Below are 26,402 nucleotides of genomic sequence, written 5' to 3'. Positions count from 1 at the left end.
ACATCCAGGCAACTATAAAGAGTTTAATGAAGAAATTCATCTGATAGTCTACACAAGTATCTGAAAAATATTTAAAAATTTCTAAGTTTAAAACTAAAATTTCCAAATTCTTATAAATTGGATTTTCTATGCAATGGTGACATTATGGGGAAGGATCACACTATGGAATTTATCTACATGACAAGATGGCAACGAAAAGGAGAAAACTTTTGGTGTCTGAATTCCTCAGCTTCACAATTCTGCTCTCAAGATGGCCATTTGTATCAGTTATAATCCATGTTATCACATTGTCAACCAAAATTGATTTCAGTTAGACCAAGGTGCCTAGATCCTACTGAGATTAAACCTGCACTATTTGTTGACTCATCAACAAGCTGCATAATACATAGCGTGTGGTCTATGAGACACTACCAGATTTTCAACATGCAAGTAAGGCCACTGTCTCTATCTAAGTTGTCAGTTGCATCTTTGTTGTTACCCTTAAGAACAAACCAAGTGATATTCTGCTAGTATTAATACATTGCCTGCATAAGGTATTTGTGTTGTTTCATACTGTGCAAGCCATAGTTGTAATCAGTTAGGTGTGTAACATTTTGCGTTCCTGTTCAATGACTGTTCTAACATTTGATTACACTAGTAAAATGGCTCAATCTTTGTGGTGTTGCAGTTTTCACATACTTTTCGTTTTATTAGTTATCACTTAGAGTGCTATATAAGAAATCTTACCTTGAAATTATTTTTTATGGGAAATCTATTTAGAAAAGTGGTTTTGAGCCACTTCCTTATTCTTGTTAAACTTTTTGTGTACAAAACAATTCCCTCTTGAGTGTGTAAGTCCTTTGGCAAAGAAGTCCAATTATTCTTTATCAGTAGAGTAATCATAATTATGGACACTTTAAGTCATCAATCTGTATAGACAACCAACTGCATAAGAAAGGCCTGTTAGTCCTCTGGATAAAATGAATGTGACTTTTTGGAGAACTGGAGTGAGATTCACAACCATTCCAAATATTAGCAGCTGGTCATATTCATTTATAATACAATTAATGCATAAGTTAAAAAAAGGCAGTGGGCTTCTCAACAAAACACTGGAAGCTAGGAGACAATGGAACCATGCCTTAAAATTACAAAGGAAATTTATTTCCAACCTAGTAAGATTGAAAATAAATTTAAAATATTTTTCAGACAACAAGTTCTCAAAAATGTATTTCCCATGTCACCTTTCTTAGGGAGCTACAGGAGAATTTCCACCAACAAAATTAAGAGAATTAAAACAGGAAAGATAGCACAAGAAGGGGCAATCCTGGCTGAGCACAACAGACTCCCTATAAGGAGACCATGCTAAGAGTTCAGGGAAATGAAGTTGGCTAGAGTTCATAAGGCAAAGTACCATAAAGGAGAACGCTGCATGGAGAGAATTCTGGAGATCTTCAGAGAGCTCCCCTAGCATTCAAGAGAACACTGATCAGTGCATGCATGTGAGGAAAGTACCCAATGCTTAGTAGAGAAGTGCCCAAAATGTTTAGAGGGAAAAATTCCCCGTTCTCACACAGGACAGAAAATAGTGCCGGGGGAAACGGACTTGGCCCAGTGGTTAGGGCGTCCGTCTACCACATGGGAGGTCCGTGGTTCAAACCCCGGGCCTCCTTAACCCATGTGGAGCTGGCCCATGCGCAGTGCTGATGCGCGCAAGGAGTGCCCTGCCACGCGGGGACACCCCTGCGTAGGGGAGCCCCACGTGCAAGGAGTGCACCCGTAAGGAGAGCCGCCCAGCACGAAAGAAAGTGCAGCCTGCCCAGGAATGGCACGGCCCACACTTTCCATGCCGCTGACGACAACAGAAGAGGACAAAGAAACAAGCAGCAGCAAATAGACACAGAGAACAGACAACTGGGGGGGGGGGGGGGAATTAAATAAATAAATAAATCTTAAAAAAAAAAATAGTGCCAGTTCCCACTAGTCAGATTGGAAAACCTCGTGATTCATGGGTCGCTGAGTAGAGTGACCCATGGCTCAGTAGAGGGAAAAATTGTCCTTAGACTAAACACTGCTTGATCCTACCTAAGAAATCTTAAAAGCAAGACTCAAAAAGATCAAGCTATTTCCAAAACACTTGTGTGCCAGAACAAAGTTTAAGGATATTTACAGAAATAAAAAAAATATATACAACACACAAGGTAAAATTCAATGTCTGGCATACAATAAAAAATTATCAGGCATGTAAAGAAGCAAAAAAAATACAACCTATAATAAGGAGAAAAAGCAACCAATCAAAACTGATCCAGAACTGACTCAGATGTTTGAATTAGCAGGCAAGTACATTTACAAAGTTATCACAACTGAGGGGGGTGGGTATATGGGGACCTCATATTTTTTGAATGTAACATTAACAAAGTAAATAAAGACACACACACATAAAACAAAGTTATTATAACTATATTCCGCATGTTCAAAAAGCTAGAAGAAAGACTGTCTATGTTAAAGAGATATGGAAAACATAAAAAAGACCTAAACCAAATTTCTGGAGAAAAAAAAAACTACAATGTCTGAGATGAAAAATACACTGGAGTGGTTACTGGCAGATTAGATATTACAGAAGAAAAGGTTAATGAACCCAAAAATATATCAATAGAAACCATCTAAAATGCGACACACTTTTTTTTAAAAAGTGAACAGAACATCAGTGATCTTCAGCACAATTTCAAGGAACCTAATATACATGTAATAGGAATCCCCAAAAGATAGTGGGGGATGGCATAAAAAATATTTGAAGAAATAACAGCTGAAAATTGTCCAAATTTGCAGAAGTCAATTGATAATGTCTAAAATTGAAAAAAGGAAGGAGGAAGTGATGAAGGTGGATGTTAAGCATGTCCAGTAGTTTCGTATGAGAAGTTGAGGAATTTATCATTTCATAGCTACCATTCTCTGTAAAACAAGTGGAAAGTCATTTGCTGAGTATGAGAAGGAAGGCTGCAGTGTTGGAATTTTGAGATTAGTATAGATTTGAAATAACCATTATGGTGACAAGGAAAAAAAACCTGACTAAAGCAACACAGAAGGATTTCAGGTCAATACTGAGGGCCCACATGAGGTTGGAAGCCATAAAGGTGTGATGCAATAGTGCCAACCTCTTTGGTTATGTGATTTTCTCCAGCAGAGCTCTGCAACTCAAGAATTGGCACGGAAAACGTGGGAAGAGCTGGACTCATTCAGGGCTGGGATTTTTTTCAGGTTGGTGTGAAGAAAGGAGAGTGGGGCAAGAGGGTTGGGGATATTGAAAACAGAGTGGCTGAAGTGAGAAACCATGGATCTTAGACAGGCCAAGGAAAGAAGTGAAGACAGGAGGGAGCTGGTAGAGGAAGAAAGTAGAGGAGTCAGAACTTAGAGGTCCCAGTGGAATTGAAGAATAGATGAATTCAAAGCAAAAAAGAGAGTTCTAAGTATAGAGGTTGTGGTTAAAAAGCAGGATGTTTTAATTTGTGATTTAACTGTAACTGAGTGATTGTGAGGTTTTGCATATGGGCCATGGAAGTGGGTGGGTGAGGTGGAGTGGAGGTGATCATTGGAGGAGGGGATTCAGGATACTGGATGGCTAGTTTATTAGAAGGTTCGGCCATGTGGATCCTGTTATACCATCCAGGATCATGGTAAAAGTAATAGAAAAGAAGACTATGAACTTTGAGCCAAAATATTCAATGAATGAGAGAGAGAAATAAGGAAGTCAAATCTTGTCTAATCAGCCATTGTAACCCCTTGAAGCCTTGGTGATTATACTGAACAATGTTTCACTTCAGACCACGGGATTCTTCGTAAATGCCTTATAGATGGGCTTCCGAGGATCCACACATCCTCAGAAATTGCATGCAAGTTTTATGTATATAATGATTATGTGCATTGTTTTCCCTGGAAAGAAGTGGTTCACGACTTTCATCAAATTTTCAAAGGAGTGAGTGATTCTTTTAAAATCCTAGGAGCTATTGTTATAAATGATTTATGGGAGGACTAACTAAATGAAAACAATAAAAACTGCATTTGGGGGTAGGAAGAACACCTATCAAGGTGGCCAAACTTCCTCTGCCTCTTCTCCAATACCCACATAAAAAGCTGCAACACTGAGTTAGCAGCAGGAAGCTATGGCAGTAGCTGGGGCATATGCTTAGAAGAATGCATTAGAAGAACTGAAAGTCTACAAATATGTAAAGAAGGTCTCCAATAATCCACTGGACAATGTCACGGGGGCTCAATAACTACCTAGCTGGCAAAAATCTTCAGGTGGCAGCTGCTACATACATGCTTGAAGGGAAGTAAGTGATTTTAAAAACTGGCTATTATATGTAAGAGTGGGCACTTCAAAAGATTTTAAGGAACCCACCTCTCAGCAATATTTTTTGCCGACTGTAGAAACCGTGCCTGGTCATTTTCTTTCAAAATATGCTCAGCTTGGTTGATGAGGACTGTTGACCGTTCAAGACACTGGCGGCAATTAGCAACCTGCTGTGCCAACTTTCTCAGCTTCATAACCTTAAAGGAATTAGTAAAATAAAAAAATAATATAAGACATACAGTACTTAATTAAAAACAACAAAACAAAAACGGAGGACATCTGCTGCAGTGATTCTAAAAACAAGCATATTAATATACCATAGTCCCTGTACTAACCACTCACCTTTTTACCCTACTCCCTATGTGTCCCTTGCCAACCTCTTTCTCCTACATGCTATTCATTCACTTAGGTCACTGTACACTAAGTCATATAATCCAAGTTAGTTATCTAACTATTCTTCTATCAATAGCATTAATTTCCCCTGGTTATAAAAGCAATGCATGCTCATTATGGAAAATTTTGAAAATAGAAAGTATAAAAAGAAATCCTACCACCCAGAGATGACCATTGCTTACAATTTTGTGTCAAGATATTTTCACATATATGTTTAATAAAAACTATTCTATTGTAGAATTATTGTGACTCTAGCAATGGAAGAAATTATATTATCAATGTAGAGACAGTAGCCACAGGAGTTGCTGAGGGCAGCGAGAGGGAAAAAGAAATGTCATATTGTGGCATCTTTGGGACTTGGAGTTGTCCTCAATGATATTGCAGGGACATATGCAGGACATTATATATCCTACCATAACCCACTGAATAGACTGGGAGAGAGTGTAAACTACAACATTAAACTATAATCCATGCTGTGTAGCAATGCTCCAAAATGTACTCATCAAGTGCAATGAATACAACACACTAATGAAAGAAGTTGTTGATGTGGGAGGAGTGGGGGGTGTGGAGAGAATGGGGTATATGGGAACCTCTTATATTTTTTAATGTAACATTTTGGGTGATCTATGTAGCTTTAAAAATAATTTAAAAAATTAAAAAAACACTTTTTATTCATGATTATCTACATTTCTATGTAAATATTTCTCTAAGTATCTTTATGCATACCTATGTGTTCACAAAGCTGAGTTCCTGGAAACTTCAGTTTTTATGTTAATTGGAATCACCCAGCAGGACCCAACGTATTAGTCATCACAAGACTGATAATGCAAATTCCAGCCTCTTATAACTTCTCATATTGTACATGCAGCATAATCTTAAAATCACTAACACTGATCAGCAAGCCAAGAAGTCTAAAACTACATAGATGCATGGAGGCTCAAACCTGACCATTTTGGCTCTGCTTCTTCAGTTCCCAGGCTAGAAACCTGAAAGTACTCATTGACTCTTCTCTTGCTCCTTTATCTTTTATAGCTAATCAGCTAATGATTCCTATCATTTCCTTTTTAGCAATGGTTGTTGTTATTCCTTCCCTTTGTGCTGCCAATACCCAGGTTTAGATCTTCATCAACTCAGCAAGAATCACCTGTAACCTCATAATTTGTTTCCATGACTTTGGTATCACCCCATTCTGATCTACCCTTCATAGCTCTACCGTATTATTCAGTCTTCTTTCTTCTCAAGAAACTAGAATAATTTCATCCTGACATTCATGGCCTGTCCACATTGTTTTTTCCTTTTTTTTAGTGATTTATAACATATATACAGTAAAGCATCCAAATCTTAGGTGTACAACTCAAAAAAATTTTGCACATATATACACCCATGTAGTCATGAAACAAGTCATGATATGGAACATTTCCAATACCCCAGAAGTGCCATCATTTTTACTGGATTCACAGCAGTAGGTCAAACATTGCTTCTTCTTTGCCTCACTTCCTACAACCTCCTTTCTTCGTGTTTTCATGATCAAAGTGCAAACTGCAATCATCAGGATCACATTTTGACATTTTAAAAGTCAACTCTTCCTTGGCCTCACTGAAGTGCCATGCTTTACCTTTGTCTCTTTGATTTTGACTGCAATCATTTGCTTCCTCTGCTGGATGATCTCTACCAGCTCATCACATTCTTCCATAAGTTTTGCCTCGTGCATAGCAGTATTCACCTGACAAGAAAGTCCAGAGTATTACACAGTGATTGCTGCCTTTGTCCCCTGCTGGCTCTAAAAGGTTTGGACCAACAGCTAAGCGTGCACAACTTCTTCCATACCTCCCTCATAAGATCCACTCCTAGAAGAAGGGTAGAGATGATGATATTAATGATGCAAGGGCATTGAAGCACCACAGATAGGAAGCTCCTCAGGCCTCTGGTAGATCATGATGGTTAATGGAAGGCTGGGCAGAAGAACAGATGAGATGGGGGCATGTTATTCCCACTGTGTATTTCCCATTACTCCAGCAACCTGTCCTCCTGATGCTCTTTTAGAAAGAGGGTAAGGAAATATATGCTTGTCAAGGAAAAAGAATTCCCTTCCACAGGCACCACAGTATTAAGATAACATTACAATAATATATTTCTACCATCCTAACAAAATTGTTTTCAGCTTCCCTTGTTCCTTCTAATTTTTAAATAAATGACCTTGTAGGTATATTTTTACATAATCATTTAGTGGTAATTCTCAACTTCGTTCCATATCTGAATGCCTTCCCTATCTTAGGATACTTGTGCATCAAAATATCTCTATTGCAAGGTCAGGGTGGGGTTGAATAAAAGCCAACATTCTTCATTGTCTTTCACTTACTAATTTCTCCTTTTCCCTCATCTCTATTGCTATTGCTATTAGCTAATATATAGCCCCAAGGAAGGGCTAAAATGAAAGCAAGGGATCTTTGGGCTGCCCAAGTATAGAGAGAAAGGAAAGGAGAATGAAATTAACATCTTTTAAATTCTTAATGTGCCAAGAACTTTAGTAGATGAATTATTTCATTTAATTCATAACGTTATGGTAGAGGAAGCATTATTATTCCCGTTTCACAGGTGGGGAAACTGGGGTTCCAACAATCTTAGTCACCTGCTCAGGATCATACAGCTAGTAAGTGGTAAAAACAGAATTCAAACCGAGTTCTGTCAAGTGAAACCCCTGGGTTGGCCGGGTGGGTGGACGAGGTTCAGTTTCACTTCAGCAGTACACAGGGAAGCACAATCATTCCAAGATTCTATTCAAGGATCATTCAAGCAGAGCTCTAGGAGGCTGAGGAATAGACAATGGGTTATTTGAGAGCAGCAAAACTCAAGGGGCTAGATGTGCTTCATTAGCAAGATAAGGCTGTATTGCTGTATTTTCAATTGCTCTTCCTCCTCATTGTTTCTCTAAATACTCCATACCCAGTAAAATACCTGTCACTAGACCTTGCTCCTCCTTTCTCATCATCTACTGTCTCTGATTGCCGATTTTGTTTCTTACTTAACTGAAAGAAAATACATTTGTTGTGTGACAATCTCATTTTGCTTTATTTCCACTTTCCAGGGGAATGCCACAAGGGAAATTTCTACTTATTCTGAATAAACTCCCCCATTCTGGCCACTTTATTTTTTTCTAAAACTCTTCACCCTTTTCCTAAATTGAATTTACCTTTCCAACAAAGATACTCTCCCCTCTCAAGGAACTCCCTCTCAGCTGAGAATGTGAGATTCACCTGGTTCTCGCTGTGTTGTTGCTTAAGAGTATCTGGAGACTTAGAAACTTCCCATCTATAGTTTTTTTTTTTTTTTTTTTTTTTTAAGGCAGCTGAAGGATTCTTGTAATTTAGCCCTTGGACTAACCTTTATATAAAACTCATTATATGCTAGTCATTATGCTAAACTGTTTATATACACTAACTCTTAATTCTCAAAATAATCCTATAATATGGGTACCATTATCATCCCCATTTTTCAGATAAGGAAATCTGAGCACAGAAAAATTAAATGACTTTCCCAAGACCACAGATCTAGTAAATGGGAGAGACAGGATTTGAACACAGGCAGTCTGACTCTAGAATCCATACTTTTAACCTATACATTGTATTCTCCAATCAAATACAGCAAAATCCCTCTCTTCAGTTTCTAACAATCATTATCTTTTGCACTATCCATCTTTATTCTATCTTCCCCTTCTCTTTAGTCATCCCAGACCACGTGTTGGTTCCCTAGAAGGCCATGTTCTGGGCCTTTGCTCGAGATTATCCCTTTACTTGCAAAGTTATTTCCCTAGTTATCAAACTCTTACATCCTTCAAGGCCCTGATCAAAGATCATCACCTGTATAGCTTTTTCTCATCTGCCTGGACATAATTAATTAGTTCCCTATTTATATTCTCATAGCCCTTTATATATAACACAGTTATTGCATTTATTACATTATATTATAGTAATTAATTAGTCTGCTTTCCCCACTAAAATGAATTATTGGAGGCCGGAGATTGTGTCTTATTTGACTATATCTTCTGCATAGTGACTGGCACATAGGATTCTGTATATATCAAATTGAATGAATTTTATTGAAATTGAATTAAATGGAATTGGATTGGATTGAATTGAATTTTTAAAAAGTATCTCCTATTGCTTGCCAGACATATCCACGTGGTTACTCAAGTTATGCTAAACCCATATGTCTAAAACAAGCTTCTATTCCCTCCAAATCTGGCTTCCACCCCTGATTTCCTATTTTTCAGTAATGGTACTACCCATGATGGGAACGAGTGTTGTTGGGGGGGGGAGAGGGGGGATGGGGGGGTGGGGTTGAATGGGACCTCACATATATATTTTTAATGTAATATTATTACAAAGTCAATTAAAAAAAAAAAGAAATAAAAGTCCATTGAAATAAAAAAAAAAAAAAAGGTTTAAACCTTAGTTAACTCTTCTACTCCTCTCTCATTTCCCACATAAATTGGCAGTGGTCCCAAAGCTCTGCCCTCCTTTTCTTTTTAAAGATTTATTTATTTATTTTTTCTCTCCCCTTCCCCCGCCCCCGACCCTGCCTACCCGGGTTGTCTGTTCTCTGTGTCTATTTGCTATGTCTTCTTCTTTGTCCGCTTCTGTTGTTGTCAGTGGCACAGGAATCTGTTTCTTTTTGTTGCGTCATCTTGTTGTGTCAGCTGTCCGTGTGTGTGGCACCATTCTTGGGCAGGCTGCACTTTCTTCCACACTGGGCGGCTCTCCTTAAGGGGAGCACTCCTTGCACGTGGGGCTCCCCTACGCGGGGGACACCCCTGCGTGGCAGGGCACTCCTTGTGCACATCAGCACTGCACACGGGCCAGCTCCACACAGGTCAAGGAGGCCCCGGATTTGAACCGCGGACCTCCCATGTGGTAGATGGACGCCCTAACCACTGGGCCAAGTCCGCTTCCTTCCTTTTCTTTTTAATCTCCCTAAAGTTCTTCTGGTAATACAGTGAGAGTCTGGGTCAAGGAACAAATGATAAATTGAGGCCTTCATCACTCTTATGGACTGTTATTGCAAAATCTTCCTTAATCGATCTCCCTGCCTGCAAAGTCTTTCCTTTGCCACCTACCGTCCTATATCCTTCCTATACCCTGAAACCAGAAAAAAATCATCCATCATTTATTAAGCATCTTTTGAATACAAAACATTATGCTAAGGCACTGCCCTCAATAAATTTATAATACAGATGGAGAAGAGCCACATAAGTAAATTATTAATGAGTGATATAGACTATAATATACAAATATTGAAAGGAAAGATTTCTCCCATTGAGGAAGTGGATAAAAGATACATGAATGAAGAGGGACTCAACTTAGATTTAAAATGTGGGAAGAAGAGATATTTAAAACCAGGCCAACAAGACTGAACTTTATTCTTTAGGCAATATGGTATGTTTGAACAATATTTTTGGGAGGGAGAGAGGGAGCAAGTGTGGTAGAAGAATGATCATAGTTAACTACCGTCTATTTTTAAGAAGATGAACTGGAATTGATTTGATAAAGGGTAATGGTATTCTTGAAAACAATTTTGCTTTTATTGTGATGTGACCAGGGCCTATCCAAGGAGGGTAACAGAAATAGAAAGGAAAGGTCAAGTATGGGATGCGCTTCCTTGCCCCAAACTCTTCTATTAGCCCAAAAGCTCCTTGAGGAAATGTTTATAAAACATCTCTAAACCTTCTACTTTCACCAACTTGTCTTACATGCAATGAACACTTAAGAAATATTTGATTTATTTTGCAAAGGAAAAAATAAGAATGCCAAACACTAGAATATATACTATAGTAAATGGATTTTGTAGAAAAAGTGTAGGTTAAAGCAAGGGCACTAGAGTGGGAAGGGTTTTGGACAGGTGAATTGGGGGAGGTGAAACACACAAGCACAACTAGTAGTGATAGGAGCTGTGTGTGTGTGGGGGGGGGGGGCTGTATGTTTCTTCATAAATAACCTGGACTGTGTGTGTCAAACAGTAAGAACTGCAGCCCCACCTTTCATAACCATGCCAACCACTCCAGTCCCAGAAAGCCAATTAAGTGATACAGGCTCTATAAACTTCAAATATTCAGGGAGGATGCAAACCAAGTATGTTAATTCAAGCTTACCTGGAATGTGGAGGATATGTGTGGGGGCTATGTATTAATTCAAGCTTACCTAGAGAGTATGGGTTACTTGAAAACCTATCTGATACACAGATAAAACACTTGAAACTCTAAGAAACTAACAAAAAGTCCTTTTGTATATAAGCACCACCATTTGACTCTGCACTCCTACATCCTCTGTATAAAAGAAACCCAAAAATCCTACTCAGGGCTAGGTTTTTATTAGACCAAGAGTCCACTGAGTCCGGCCAGTTGTAAATAAATTTTCCTTCCCAAAATTATTACCGAGTCCTGGTCTTCCATACGAAATCACTGAATCCCTCTGCTTCCACAACAGTAGAGCTTTGTGACATTAAAATCCTTCCATGTCAAGAAGCAGCCTAAAAGAGCAGGGTTCTTAAGTGTTTTCTGAACAGGAAACACTCCAGGGAAAAACTGTCTTTGTGATGTGAATAAACAACTCAAATTGTTTGGAAAGCACTTGAAAACCCTGGTATTTTCTTTGTCTGGAGTATTGCTTTAAAACATAATGAAGTATTTCACTTGCTTACTAACCTTTAGTTGAAAACAAATGGGGTTATCTTGCTAAGTGTTCTTGGTTGGTTGGCTTGCAAAAGACCACTTTTTTATTTGATTTTAGCTCTTTGTTTTGAGGTAGTGAGTTTGACTAAATGGCTTTATGTCTATCGGGAAATCTATCCTCCCTGAAAATACCATTAAGGCACTCCTGGCATCCTACTTGTGTAAACCCATCCATGCCAATCACACCTTTGAGGGCAGTTTTTGCTGTTTAAGACTAAGAGTTGGGAAGGGAATGTGGCTTAAACAGTTGTGTGCCTGCTTCTCACATGGGAGGTCCCCGGTTTGGTTCCCAATGCCTCCTAAAAAAAACAGAAACAAACACCAAGCAAAACAATTGAAAAAACCAACTCAGGGAAGCTTATGTGGTTGAGCACTGGTTTCCCACATACAAGGTCCTGGGTTCAATACCCAGCCCCCAGTACCTCAAAAAACAAAACAAAACTGAGTGTCTCAGCCTCAGTCTTCCAAGGCCTAAATATTATGGAACATGGGTTTTCCTATTAAGTCCCCAGATACTCTTTTACTTTATAGCATCAAGAATTTGAATTGCACATTTCTTTCCAACTGCCCATGCTACCCTATTTCCCCGTTTCCTGAAGCTCTTCCCTACTTCCCACTCCAAAGACTGACTGTGGAGTAAGACCTAGTCTTCCCCAATTGTCACCCTACCCTGAAACAAACACACAAGTGCCCTGTCCTAAGGACTTTACTACCATCACTACAAGGAAACAAACACAGAGGAGTTCACAAAAGCCACCAAGTTGCAAAGATTTAAGAAACCACAAAAAGTTATTTTGGTAATTGTTTCTAATCTGTATTTTTTACCCTTAACTTCTTTCAAAGAGGTTTATTTGATAGTCTCTTTTGGTGGTCTCTGAAATGCTTGTTCTAGAGGTCTTTTATTCCTGGGTTTAAAGTTCACCGGCCTTCCCTCCACCCCCATGAGAAATTTCCCCAACTCGAATTCTCCCCTCAGCTCAGTCATGTTCCTCAGTCCTGAAGATCACTGTACATGAATTCAGAAGGCACTGTAGCTTTCCTGCTTAGCTGAAACAATAGGTATGAAGGAGGAGATAATCCCTACACTCATATTCAAGTGACATTCATTTATATAACAACAGAATTCCTCATTACCTTCTCCTTACAGTGTTGTGCACTCTTTACATAGTCAGTGCCAACCTAGTTTATTCCTTAAAATCTTCTTCCCAATTATTCTTCCCCTACCACCTAGAAGATTCTGATATCCAGCATTAAATCATTTGAGGAAGTTTTCATTTCAGGAAACATTTATTGAGTGCCTACCCCTGTGCAAGGCACTATGCCAGGTTCCCTGAGAGGGATATAATGATTAAAAAACCCTCAGCTTCTGTCCTCAAGGCACTTACAATTTAGCAGAAAGGATGAGGGTGAATACAGCTAAATTACAAGGCACCGTAAGGAAAAGCATAACAAGTAATACAATAGAAATACAAAAAAAAAAACTCCATAAGAGCATAAGGAAGGGAAAACTAATTTTGTCTGTGGAAAAGGACAATAACAGGATTATAGAATGTTTCCTGTAGCTGAGCTGGTCGTGAAGGATAAGTAAGACATGGGAAGGCAGAAATGGAGTTTAAGGAGAGAATTTCAGGCAAAGGGAATGATAGGAATAGCATGAGCAAAAGCATAAGCAAGGAAGTAGAAAACATGTTTGAGTAAAGCAGATCATTCTGACAAATACAAGGGAGGGAAATAAGGCTAGAAAAGAAGGTAGCAGATAAATTATGAAGAGCAGTGTTGTTATTTTGAGTCTTTGAGAATACCTGGATAAAATGTCACTCACTATCTTAGCACTAATTATGAGGCAGGTTTGTTTAGGGAGAGGGAAAATGAGTCACAGCTGAGACCTGGCAGAAAACATGGTCTGAGACACGTGGCCATGAAACCCCACCTGGAAAACCCCTGAGGGAAAAACTGCTGCCAAGAAGGCTGCCAGAAGGACCCCACGAGACCCCAGCCACAAGAACCCCATTTGGAACAAGACTGGGATGAGATCCCATTCAGAGTCAAGGAAAAACCCCAGATACCTTCAAAAGGCCTCACCATTGGTTACCTGAGAATTGACAGGTGGGTAAACCAATCACAAAAGCAAACATTATGCAGGGGAGGAGCAAAAGTCTTAAAAGGTCAAAACTGGTGCCCCCACCTGCACATCTCTCACTCTGCAGCATGGCTGCAGTCAATGCCTCATTTTCTTATTTCTCAATAAACTCTTTACTTCCTTGCCTAGCTTATGGTGTGTTCTTAAATTCTTTTATGTAGCATAGCCCAAAACCTAGAAGTCCAGAATCCAGAGAGCTCCATCAACAACAACACCTTAACTATTGTTAATATCCTATTTGAGAACGAAGTGGAGGGAGAAAGCAGGCACAGAACTCAAACAAGTGGTAGCCACTCAAGCAATCACTCTCCCACCTTTTCAGATTCAACAGCATCAGAGAAAAGGGGCTGAGTTGAGCTTTATTCAACATGCAGTCACTTTCTGTGCAAAGGAAACGAGAAGGAAAAGTGAGAGGTAAATTCAACATTTGATGGATTATCAAGAAGTTGTTATGAATAGCTTTGCGAAGGGATATGTGAAAGTATTAATTGGATTTTTAGTCCCTCTTACTAGAGTAACTGCAGCCTAGGAGACAAAAAAAAATTACTGAGACATAGTTATGCAACCCAGTGCCTCAGTTCCTGAATTTTTGTTTTGGCAGGGGTATGGGTGAAGGGGTAAGTGGATAGCAGTAGGTGGGGAATGAGGGACGTTAGAAAAGTAGTGTGGATGAGGAGCTGGAAGTAAAGCCAATTCCAGAAATGTTAAGAACAGTGAATTGGGCTTAGGCACCCATGCTGTGGGAGGCCTCTAACAGACAGTGACTTGTGAACAGATGAGTTTCCTGTTAGGTTGTGGAATGAATACATAATGGTTAACACTTTTATAGTATTTATGCTATGCTAGGCCCTGTTCTAATTGCATCATATATACCAACTCATTTACTTCTCCCTTTAACCTTATAAAGAGGTGCTATTATTACCATTTCCATTTTACAGAAGAAGTAACCAGAAAATAACAGAGGTTATGTAACTTGCCAAGGTCATATAGTTAATAAATTGCAGAGCCAGGATTTGCACCCAGGCAGTCTGGCTCATGTCTATAATTTTACTATGGGTCGGGGGGGAGGGAGAGAGGGAGGAGAGGGAGAGGTGGGAGAGGTGGGAGAGGTGGGGGAGGGAGAGGGAGAGGGAGAGGGAATGTGCTCATAAACATACTTTTCTCCTTAGAGTTACCTCTCAAGATAATCACATTCCCTAGAAGTAATCATTTCAAACATTTTCTATAATTCCTTCCTGGCTTTTGGGAAAAGTCTAGAAATGTATATAATACAGAATACTCAGAAAATATAGTTACACATGTATATGACACACACGTTTATGCACATACACACATATTCCATGTTTATTTTATTCTGAGTATAACCAATAATAATATTGCAAACAGATGGAGAGGACAGTTTGCTCCATAATCATTGCCCTATGGCAATTCTGTGTTGATTTTCAGGTCCTTTCCCCTCAGGAATCAGGCTTCTTAGGGTTAGGTACTCTCCCCCATATTCTCTTTCCTTGCTAGGTAACACTCAGAAGATGAAAGAAAAAATGAGAGAGTTATAATATAGATTTCGTATCCAGTATCTATGTGCATTGCTATAAATTCTACATGAAATGATCCAGAAATTTTCTATCGCCTCAGAACCATAAAATTATTAGAGATATAAAAGACCAAAGAAACAATCTAGTTCAACTCCTTCATTTTACAGGTGAAAAATATGAGGCCTAGACTGGGGAAGGGCTTATTCAAAATCGTATTACCAATAAATGACAGGGCAAGGCTAGAGCCAAATCTTTTCACTCCGAAACCAGTGCTCTTTCCATTCTACTACTTTTTGTGTGTGTGAAGCACAACACTTGCTTATAAACCCCTCTGAAAATACAAAACCCTTTAGAGTTACATATTCCTATAATGATTTAAGGGAGTCTGGTGAATCAACATACATGTAGTTTTCTGAAGTTATAACTAATAAAAGGTCTTTAGGTTTTTGCTCAAATATCATCTCTTCACACACACACACACACACACACACACACACACACACCCCACTCTGAACTCTAGTTTATTTTCCCCCATTGCAGTTATCACTCCTATTGTGGTTTTGAGCTGTATGTACCCTAGGAAAACATGTATTAAACTTAATCCATTTCTGTAGTTGTGAACCCATTGTAAGAAGGACCTTTCAATGAAGCTACTTCAGTTAAGGTGTAACTCACCTCAATCAGCATGGGTCTTCATCCTATTACTGGAATCCCTTATAAGCAGAATGAAATTCAGATAGAGAGAAAGCTAAGGAAAGCAAGAAGCTTAAAGTCAATGGAACCCAGAAGAGAAGAGAAGAGGCTAGGAGATGCCGCCCTATGCATTGCCATGTGACAGACAAGCCCAGGACCAAGGATCACTGGCAGCAAGCCCCAGAACACCATTCTTTGGGAAGAAAGCATTGCCTTGATGACACCTTGGTTTGGACTTTTTCTTAGTCTTAATGCCAGTAGCTAATAAATTCCAATTGTTTAAACCAACCCATTGCATGGTATTTGCTGGAGCAGCCCAGGAAACTAAAACATCTCCTAATATATATGTTTGGGTGTATGTGTTTATTGTGTGTCCCTTCCCCACTAAAATGTAAACTGCTTGAGATTAAGGACCTTTGTTTTGTTCAACTCTATATCCCCAATACCTAGAAGAATGCCTGGCACACCACTGATGTTCAACAAATATTTAGTATCTGTTGAATGAATGAATGTAAATTTGTTGGCTCTGAAATAAAGGTATAATGGGAAATATTGTACTGTTTAACACTTATTCATGACATGAAACAAATTTCCTGGCATATTATTTTTGCACAATTATTCAAATGGTTTTCTGTTACCTGTTCTGACATTTAAATATTGCTTGCAGAATCATGAAAGATGTTGGAATAACAACCTAGGTCCTACAAGATCATATATTCTGAAATGGTTCCATAGCCAATATTAAAAGAAAGAAAAAGTTATCTTTCCTGGCTAATTGGCTATGCTTTACTCACTCGTATGATGCATAAAAGGGCATGTTTACAACAGCTAGCCACTAGAGGGTACTGTTTATTCACTTATTCTTTCTCAAAACCTACTGAGTATCAAGGCATGTGCTGGGTATAAAAAAAAAATGGATAGGACACAGCACCCACCCTCAGAGCTTACAGTTTGATGGGGAGACAAACTGGTATATGGAAGTGCTATGATGAAAGTATACACTGGGTGATCTGGGTATACAGAGAAGGAACACCTGGACCAGATTAGGGAGGGAGGGATGGAGAGCTGTGGAGCTTGGATCAGAGAGGGCTTCCTGGAAGAGGTGATGTCTGAGCTGAATCTTAAGGGATAAGCAATAGTCAGCCAACAGAAAAGAATGGAGGTGGAGTTTAAGTTCTGTGAGAGCAAGGCCATGACTACCACTTTGTTCTCAATGCATTTAGCCAAGGCAGAAATACCCTTAAATATGTGTGGAATGAATGAGCAAAGTATAAAGTGCAGGTTTATACCTGCAAAACGGGCATGCTAGCAGTAGGCAGGGTCCAGATTTCTTACAAACCTTTATCTTAAAGGTGACAGAACCATTGAAGAGTTTATGGTAGGGACATGATGGGTTTCCATTGTAGAAAGATAATTCCCACAGTAGTATGGAAAATCAATTGGAGAGGGGCAAGATGAGTCAGAGAGACCAGTTAGGAACTGGGATTTCAGAAATGAATGTGTTATCATCATGGCCACTCCCTTCAAGAAGCCTATAGTCCAATAAGGGAAAAAAATATGTAACCAGGCAATTCCATGTCAAGATAGGCAGTATAATAAAAGTATATACAGGCTGCTCTACTCAAATTGATGCCACTAGCGGGTGGCAGGACCAGTACCACAACCCAGGTTTCCTGATTCCAACATCAAGGCTTTGGACTAGGAATCACTGCCTTACACAACCATTGAATTATATAAGGGGAAGGGAGGAGTGCAAGCCAGTAAGAGATAGTGCCTTCTTTAGCCACAGACTGGACTTTATAGGGTATTTAACCCTTCTTTGCACTCAAGTCTGACATAAGCATTCTTCCCCCAAGACTTACGTTTCTGAGAGATGGATTCAGCATACTGATACATAGAGAGCAAGGAATCACTACTAGGAGGGCTGGGGAAATTCAAACAGTGACAGCTAAGGTCAGGGAAGGCACTGTGCTGAGAAAAAGTGATTCTGACAAAGGGAACACGGAATGACAAAAGGAAAAAAAAACTGGGCTCGATATTTATAAAAGGCAGATGGTCACTAGAAGAAGCAAGGACACAAGTGGAAGAGTGAAAAGAGCTGAAGAGCCTGTGTTGCTTCTAAATTGTGGGGATGAGATGTAGGGAATGAAGATAGAGAAGTATCTAGAAAGAATCCCAAGGACAAAGAACTGTAGAATTCTGTAAGAGAGTATCAATGGGAAAGGAAGCCCTAGAACAGTATCAAACTCTGTGACTAGGTAAGAAAGATGTCTTGAGAACATTTCTCTAGGGGTCCCAACTACCTCATGTGTGAAGAAAGAGACTAGAGTTACGAGGTTTCCATGGAGGAAAGCCCAAGGAAGTCAGGGGGATCCTGAGGACAACACTTGTTCAGTTTATCTTGGTGCAGATGGAGAGGGGAGCAGAGAGAGGAGAGAGAGGAGAGCGAGTGAGAGAGTGAGAGCGAGAGAGCGAGAGAGCGAGAGAGCGAGAGAGTGAGCAATCAAAGCAGGGGCTCTAAGAAAAAATTCTTTAAGAACAGTGTCAAGGAAGAAGGATCTCTGGGAGTCCTGATGTAAGGGTGTGTCTTTGTTGAATCAGAAACCAAAATTAAAATTGGAAATAGTTTAACGCACAGGCTTTGAAGTCAGACAGCCCCAGGTTAGCCCCCTGGATCTGCTGCTTACCAACCACCTGTCTTGGGCCTCAGTGAAACTCAGTTTCCTCTTCTGTAAATGAGAATACTGGTAACCTACTCTCACAGGGTTTTGTTCTTATTTATTAAATCAAATAAATAAATCAAGCACCTAATACATTTTCTGATATATGATATGTAGGCAAATAATAGTTGTTTTTGTTTGTTTGGTTAGTGGTTTTGTTTTGTTTGCTACTACTACTGACGATTATGCTAAATATTGCTACAATCACTATATCTTCTGGGGTTTTCTGCAGAACAAAGAAGCAAGTACTATTTTATCATCTGCTTTCTTTTTATTTCATTTCTGAATATAGTCGGTTTAGCTTTCTGGAACATACTGGGTCACAATTTATTTCTCCCTGAGATTGCCATGTCCCTTTTCTTCTTCCTCCCACATCTAAGCACGTAGACCTCAATTCACAAATGTATTTAACTTCCACACTATTGGACAGAGTTATTAGTACTGCTCCTGAGGGTAAGATGGCATCCCTTCCTACCAGGAAGCCGGTCCATCACCTACTCCCTCCATTCAGAGCAAAAGGCTGATGCCAGGAGGGGGTTCTACTTCTGCTGATTTCTGACAAAACACCAATTACATCTCACATGTTCTACTAGGAAGGAATATGGCTGGCCCTAGCTTGTTACTCTCTGTTTGTCTGCTCTAGGCTCCCCAATAATTAACACAATCCCCCAGGGGCAGAGTCTAAGAGATATTAGGTTGAGTCTGGAATAAATAAATAGATGTGTAAGCAAGAAGATATCTAACATATTCCCTCACTTATAAAAATATAATATTGTAATTACATTCAGTTTTAGTGTCCTCTATGGTGTTCCCTGAGGGAGAGGACCCCATCTGTTCTGTACTCTGAGCTCCAAACTGAGTAGAACTCTATACCCTGGAGACTCATTAAAATGCTTATTAATGCATTGATGAATGCACACCTTCCCTGATCCATCCCTGCTATATTTAGCAGAGAATCCACTAGTTAACTGGCCTGTGGCATTCATGAGGAAGAATGAGAGGCAATTGTCAAAAATATCAACAGAGGAAGTGTGGTATTAGGAAAGAACTACTGAAGTCAGAGATGGCCCAAGGTTACACTGGCTAATTCAGAGATCCTGTTGGGCACTGCCTTAGGGCAAAAAGCCCTAAGGCTCACATATGTGTAAGTGAGTGCTTGTGTGTATGTAAAGCCTTTAATTCATAATATAATACATAATTCTGCACCATTACTACGGCTAAACGGGTAGGTCTGTATTCCCCAGCCCCACACTCACTAAGACAAAAGAGCGAATTTTTTGGAGCTTCATTTCCCTTATGTGTCTGCCATTGATGTTTCTATCAACCTGACTCATATATAAATGGTGATGGTATGGAGGGCACAGAATGTGATTTGCTTTGGACCTGTACTTTCTGCCTATGGCTCAGGGCTCAGCCCCTCACTTTGAGAAGCACAGTTAGTTTGAGAAAATACATAAAACAAGAGGGAAGGAACTTCGATTTGTTGGAAAATTCTAAAGAGCTGATGATCTCAATACGTTGCTGTTGTCATTAATAAAAGAAATAATCCATTACATTTATGTAATTGTTAGGTATAGACTAGAGAATGCTTTTAGATATTCCTGTATATGTGATATTCACAACAACCTTATGAGACAGAGCAGGTATTACTGTTCACATTTTAAGGATGAGGAAACTGAACTCCAGAGAGGTAAAGTGAATTATCAAAGTCATATAAGGTAGCAAGTGATGTATTTACAACCCAAACTAGGCCAGGTTCTTTCAGATTCCCTTTCTTCCATTTTAACCATCAAAGTATCCCTTTCCTTTGATCACTCTCTTTGTAACTCTAACTATTTTTTTTTTAGAAAAAAACACTCTCCATTTCTTCTGAGGTTTTGTGCAACATTTCAATTTTTCTCAGCACTTTTTTCTCCCCCGAAGCAATATAGTAGAATGGGAAGAGAACTGGATTTGGAATCAAGCAGGTCTAAGTCTAAATTCCAGCTTTGAAGCTCACAAGAAGAGTGACCTCAGATAAGTGAATTAACATCCCAAAGCCAATCTTTCTGACTGGTAAAATAAAAAGAATACTGCTTATCTCACAGGTTACTGTGAGAATCAAATGAGATAATAGAATAAAGGCCTTAGAACAGTACCTAAAACATAGGAGGAGTTAAATAAATATCAATTCCCTTCCCCGCTAACCACTTGTTACCCTGGTCTGGAAACATGCAGTACTTCGTTCCCAGAAAACTGAAATGCGGACTTTGATTTATGCCCAAAATTACTCGCCTTACCATAAGATAGCACTGCTGACATTTCAACTCTTATTGGCTTACTGTTTACAACTGATACTCCCATAATCTTTTGTTGGTTAATGCTTGAGATGGGTTTGGAACTTACAACTTTTAAGTGTGTATGTGTGTACAAATGTGATTCTCAGTAATTTAAAGGTTCAAATTGCTATTCAGAAATGACTTCCATTCTATAAACCTGAATAAATCATTCTTAATCTCATCTAGAACCTGAAAGGCTGAGTTGCTCTCATTAGGATAGTGAGCTAACTTACTCAGTTACTTTGGTTTGAATATACCATAGGAATTCAGGTCTACGATCTCTTAAAGTTCAGATCTCATATCCTCAGCACTAAATTCCAAGTACATTTTCTAATAAAGGATGCATCTACTAGCAATCTATTTCCCATGAACTGTCTTTAGACAGTAATGTGGGTTAATTCTTTCACCTGCATCTTTCCTGGTTGTCTCATTCCCTTCACTTAGGAGCTTCAGGGACTGTGACAAAAGAAAGATAAATTCGTCATGGAGAAACTAGGCTACTCCTGAGAGTGGGGATATAGGACTTCAGTAAAAATGGATCTGGTAAACAAAAATAAGCTAAGCTGTAGAATATTTTAACTGGAGAGGATAGGGAAAACTTGAATGTTTTCTTTGTACATTTTGTTTAGCAGTTATTTACAAGTTGCAATGAATATAGGTTATTATTGCCATTAATAATTTTCATAATGACATTTTCTAAGCATATCTAAAATTAGAGAATATGATGAAATCCCATGTATTCGTCCCTCAGCTTCAACAGCAATTAATATTTTGCTAAGCTTTTTTAATCTATTTCCCTCTTTTTTCTGGAAAATTTTAAAGCAAATTCAAGACATGTTATTTCACCTCTAAATACTTCTGTTTGCATATCACAAAATGAAAGGATATTTTATTACATAAATACAGTGATTAATAACTACATCATACCATTCAACTAATACTTGTTCCATATTTACATTTCCCCAGTTGTATTTAAAAATGTACTTTTACAGTTGCTTTGTTTGCTTCAGTGTTTCTGAAGAGGAACTTAATACTGATTTTTTCAAAAGCATTGTATATTTCTAGTGAGTAATTAAATACTGCTGTTTCATGGAGAAAAGAAACGAAGACCCCTTCCACCCTAATTTCTGATGCTTAATATTTTACCTCCAGGAATTTGTGTCCTTTATGAAAATGCAGATTCTGGTACAGAGTGGTTTTCATTTATTCACATATAATTATAAATGTCAGTGTCTCAGAAAACAAGTTTTGAAGGAGATATTGGAGAGAAGAAAAGTTCATCACTAGGCAGAACAAAGACAATGAAGAAGTCTATGAGGGGAGGATGGCAGGAATTGTGGAGGGAACTACCTAAGACCAATATAGGGACATTTATCTGCTTAATTCAAAACTGCTTCTGATTTCTCTGACCTCTTTCCTTATTGAAGCAACCCAAAGACCCAAAGATTCAACAGACTTATCTGTAACAGAGTACACTGGATGAGGTCACATCTGTCAGTTTTTTCAACCCTGCTCCTAATCCAGTTCTCATAGAGAGATGACCAAGAAGGCTAAATTGTAGGTAACTACCTGAATTCAGTAGCATTCTGAAACAGCATAGTAAAAGAAAACATAGGAATGCCCCATCTGCTCCCTTGTGCATTTCTGGTGAGAGCGTAAAGTGCCTTAGTGGATGGAAATTGTTCAGAATATATATCAAAATCTTTAAAAATGTACCTTTCCTTTAAACTGGCAATTCCAATTCTAGGAAAAAAATTCTTAAAAATAGAAGGAGAAACAATTTTTTATAGTGTGAGACTGACAGATCAAGTAACAGAAAAAGCAAGGATATTGAGAATTGGAAGAAAACAATCAAGCAATCAATGCAATGGTTACATGTAGAACTTTGTATCCTAGAGAAAATATAAATTCTTCTCTTAAGCCTATGGAACACCTAAAATTGATCATGTACTCAGCCGTAAGGAACAACATGATACATTCTTTAAAGTAGAAATTTTACAGTCCATCTTTTCTTATCATAATCCTATAAAAATAATAATCCTATAAATCCTATAATCCTATAAAATAACAAAAATGAAACCCCAAGTCCTTAGCCACTTGGAAATTAGGAAACATATTCCCAAATAACCTTGGAATTAGAGGAAATCAAAACTGAAATTACAAATTTTATAGAAAATAACGAGAAGGTAAGCCCTTAATACCAAAATCTATGAGATACAGCTCAAGCTCTATTCAGGGAAATGTATAAATATTGAAAACAAACAAATTAATCATTCAATTTAAGAAACTGGAAAAGGACAATAAAATAAGCCAAGAGTGATTAGGAGGAGGGAATTCATTTTTATAAAACTGAAATTAATGAAACAAAAATGGAAGTACTACACAAAGGATAATTAAAATCAAAAGCTGATTCTTCGAAAATCTTTTTTTAAAGAAAAAGAGAGAAAGCAAAACAAAACAAAAATACAATTAGTAACAATGGAAAAGGAGATACTATCACCGATATAGACAAAAAAGTGCTGGTAAATTTTAACAATTGGCTCTCAAAAAAAACACAATTCATAGTGCCTGTTGATTTACACGGGGTAAACACTTCCACCATATTGGACTTTAAGTAACCAGTGTGTAGCAACCGAACTGAAAGCTGGGAAGAAATGCACACAATTGGCTAGGTGCATGAGTCAGTTCCAGCATACCACTGGATAAATGATATTAAAGCAATTATAAATGAATATTATGGTAACCTATGGCGCACAGGTGGACAATCTAATAAATACTACGTAATTTTATCCAAGAAAAAGTAACATAACCTCAAGAGACTGGTAACTCGAGAATGGATTGGAAAGGTAATTAAAGATACACAATTTTTTAAGTCTCCAGGTCCAGATGGTTTTAGAGCTGAGTTCCATATACCACTTACGTCCTGGGTGGTGCTTCACGGACAATTACGGGACATTGTAGATCCCCCCAGGTCCCACTGGATGGAACGTGGGAGAGTGTGGGCTATGACGTGGACCACTGATTATGGGGTGCAGTGATGCTCAGAGATGTACTTACCAGGTGCAATGGATGTGTCACGATGATGGGAGAGAGTGTTGCTGTGGGGGGCGTGGGGGGTGGGGGCGGTGGGGTTGAATGAGACCTCATATTTTTGAATGTAATTTTTAAAAATAAATAAATAATTAAAAGAAAAAAAACATATACCACTTAAAGAAAAGATCATTATCATACTATGTAACTATGGAAAACCATAAAAAAAGATTAAAGACTCAAAATGCATTCAATGAATATATATAACTACAATACCAAAAACCTAAAAAAGATACTGGAAATGACAAAACTAAAGACTTCTAAATATATACAGAAAAATTCTAAATAAAATAGAGAATGAAATCTAGCAGGGTAGCAAGACAATAAAATAACCACACAGGGTTTATTCTATGAATAAAGAGGATGATTCAACATTAGAAAAGTTATCAACATATAGGTTTATATCAATACACTATGAAAGGTCTTAAACAATTCCAGCAGTCAATCCTAATAAAAACTCTAAATAAAATACATTTAAATATGTTAAAAACTCTGCCAAAACTTATAGCAAGCATCATACAAAATGGTGAAATTCTAAGGGCCTTCCCAGTTAGTTCATGAGCAAGATATGTGATATCACTACTTTTCAACACTGTTTTGAATGTTTTAGCTAAGGCAAAAGAAAATGAGAAAATGAAATAGCTGATACAAATTTTGAAAAGAAGAGATATAAATATCTCAGACAAACCCAAGAAACCTTAGTTTTAAAAAAAATCTAAAATTATTAAATTGTTAAGATGATTATATGCAATAAATCTATAACATCAAAAGGTTTCTGTAGATTCCATTTTAAAATGGGAATAGAGTGAGCAGATGTGACTCAAGCAGTTTGAGCACCTGCTTCCCACATGAGGTTCAGTTCCCAGTGTCTCCTAAAAACAAAGACAAACAACAAGCAAACAAAAGGAAAAAAACAACTGAGGGGAGCCAATGTGGCTCAGTGATTGAGCACCAGCTTCCCCACTTATGAGGTCCCAGGTTCAAACCTCTGCTCTGGTACCGCAAAAAAAAAAAAAAAAAAAAAAAAAAAAAAAAAGGGAGAAGACTATAAAACACCTAGGAATTAATTTTAAAAGAAATGTACAGTACCTACTTGAAGAAAACAATAAAGAAAGTCTCACAAAGAAACCTAAAAAATTACAGAGATATACCATGTTTCTGGATTGGAAGTCTTAACATCACAAAATGCATTTCTCCCCAAAATTAATAAATAATTATAATATGACACTCAAAATCCAAATTGAATATATTTTGCAAATAAACAAAATTATTTTAAAGTTCATATGGAAAATATCCAAGAATAGCAACAAAATTATAAAAAAGAAATGCCAGACATTCCCACATATTAAAACTTACTATAAAGCCACTGTAAACAAAATAGTATGGTATTGACTTTGGAATAGAAAATTACATCAGTGGAAGAGCGCAGAGTCTAGAGTAGATCCAAGTACATATTGAAATCCAATATATGACAAAGGTGGCAAATCCATGACAATGGGTAAAAGACTGTCCTTTTAATAAGTGGTCTTGGCATAATATCTATCTATCTGGAAGAAAACAAAACTCCATATCCTAAAATAAATCACTGTGTGTTAAAGACTTAAATAAAAAAGAAAAAAAATCAATGAAAAAATTTAGGGAGGTGGGAGACCATCCTCCGCAAGCCAGAAAAACCAAAAGCCAAACAGGAAATAAGACAAATCATAAACTGGGGGGAAATCGCAACACATATGGCAGATAAAAGGATAATATCACTAATATTATATATATATATATATATATCCCTCTTCTCATGTCAATTGACATCCTTTCCCTGGGAAATGTCATCCATTGTCATTCTTTTACTTGCTACATATATGCTAATATATATGCTAATTACACAAATAGGGATTGAGTCCCCCTTATTTATTTTATATTTTTAAGATTTTTTATTTATTTCTCTCCCCTTTCCTCCCCCCGCCCCCAGTTGTCCACTCTCTGTGTCCATTTGTTGCGTGTTCTTCTGTTACAGCTTCTATCCTTATCAACGGCACGGGAATCTGTGTCTCTTTTTGTTGCGTCATCTTGTTGTGTCAGCTCTCCGTGTGTGCAGAGCCATTCCTGGGCAGGCTGCACATTCTTTCGCGCTGGGCGCCTCTCCTTATGGGGCGCACTCACTGTGCGTAGGGCTCCCCTACTCAGGGGACACTGCTGCGTGGCACGGCACTCCTTGCATGCATTAGCACTGTGCATGGGCCAGCTCCACACGGGTAAAGAAGGCCTGGGTTTTGAGCCACGGACCTCCTATGTGGTAGGCGGCCGCCTTATGTCCATTGGGCCAAGTCCGCTTCCCTTGAGTCCCCTTTAAATTCGGGTGTCCAACTTCAACCAGGCTCTAAATATTTCCTAGTAATCTTATGTTGCTCTTATCAGCTCTCTCCACATCTTCACAGCAGCTAATTCAAATCTTCCCTACAGTCCTC

At 38.4% G+C, this 26,402-nt stretch overlaps 1 protein-coding gene across 6 annotated transcripts in view; it reads right to left on the bottom strand.

The window, feature by feature from the left end:
• The window catches only part of MID2 (midline 2), a 127,565-nt gene that overhangs the window by 48,916 nt on the left and 52,247 nt on the right, over positions 1-26,402 (bottom strand). For all 6 annotated transcript variants that reach the window (XM_004466332.5, XM_004466331.5, XM_058291484.2 and 3 more), the window contains exons 4-5: positions 6,336-6,443; positions 4,376-4,524 (exon numbers count right to left, since the gene is read on the bottom strand). In XM_004466332.5, the coding sequence (XP_004466389.1) occupies positions 4,376-4,524; positions 6,336-6,443 (257 nt within the window). The remainder of the gene's footprint in view (positions 1-4,375; positions 4,525-6,335; positions 6,444-26,402) is intronic.

This window comes from Dasypus novemcinctus, chromosome X (assembly GCF_030445035.2).
Source record: "Dasypus novemcinctus isolate mDasNov1 chromosome X, mDasNov1.1.hap2, whole genome shotgun sequence".
Taxonomy (NCBI): domain Eukaryota; kingdom Metazoa; phylum Chordata; class Mammalia; order Cingulata; family Dasypodidae; genus Dasypus; species Dasypus novemcinctus.
Note: the sequence above shows the minus strand (reverse complement) of the source record. Positions and strands in the feature narration are given on the sequence as shown.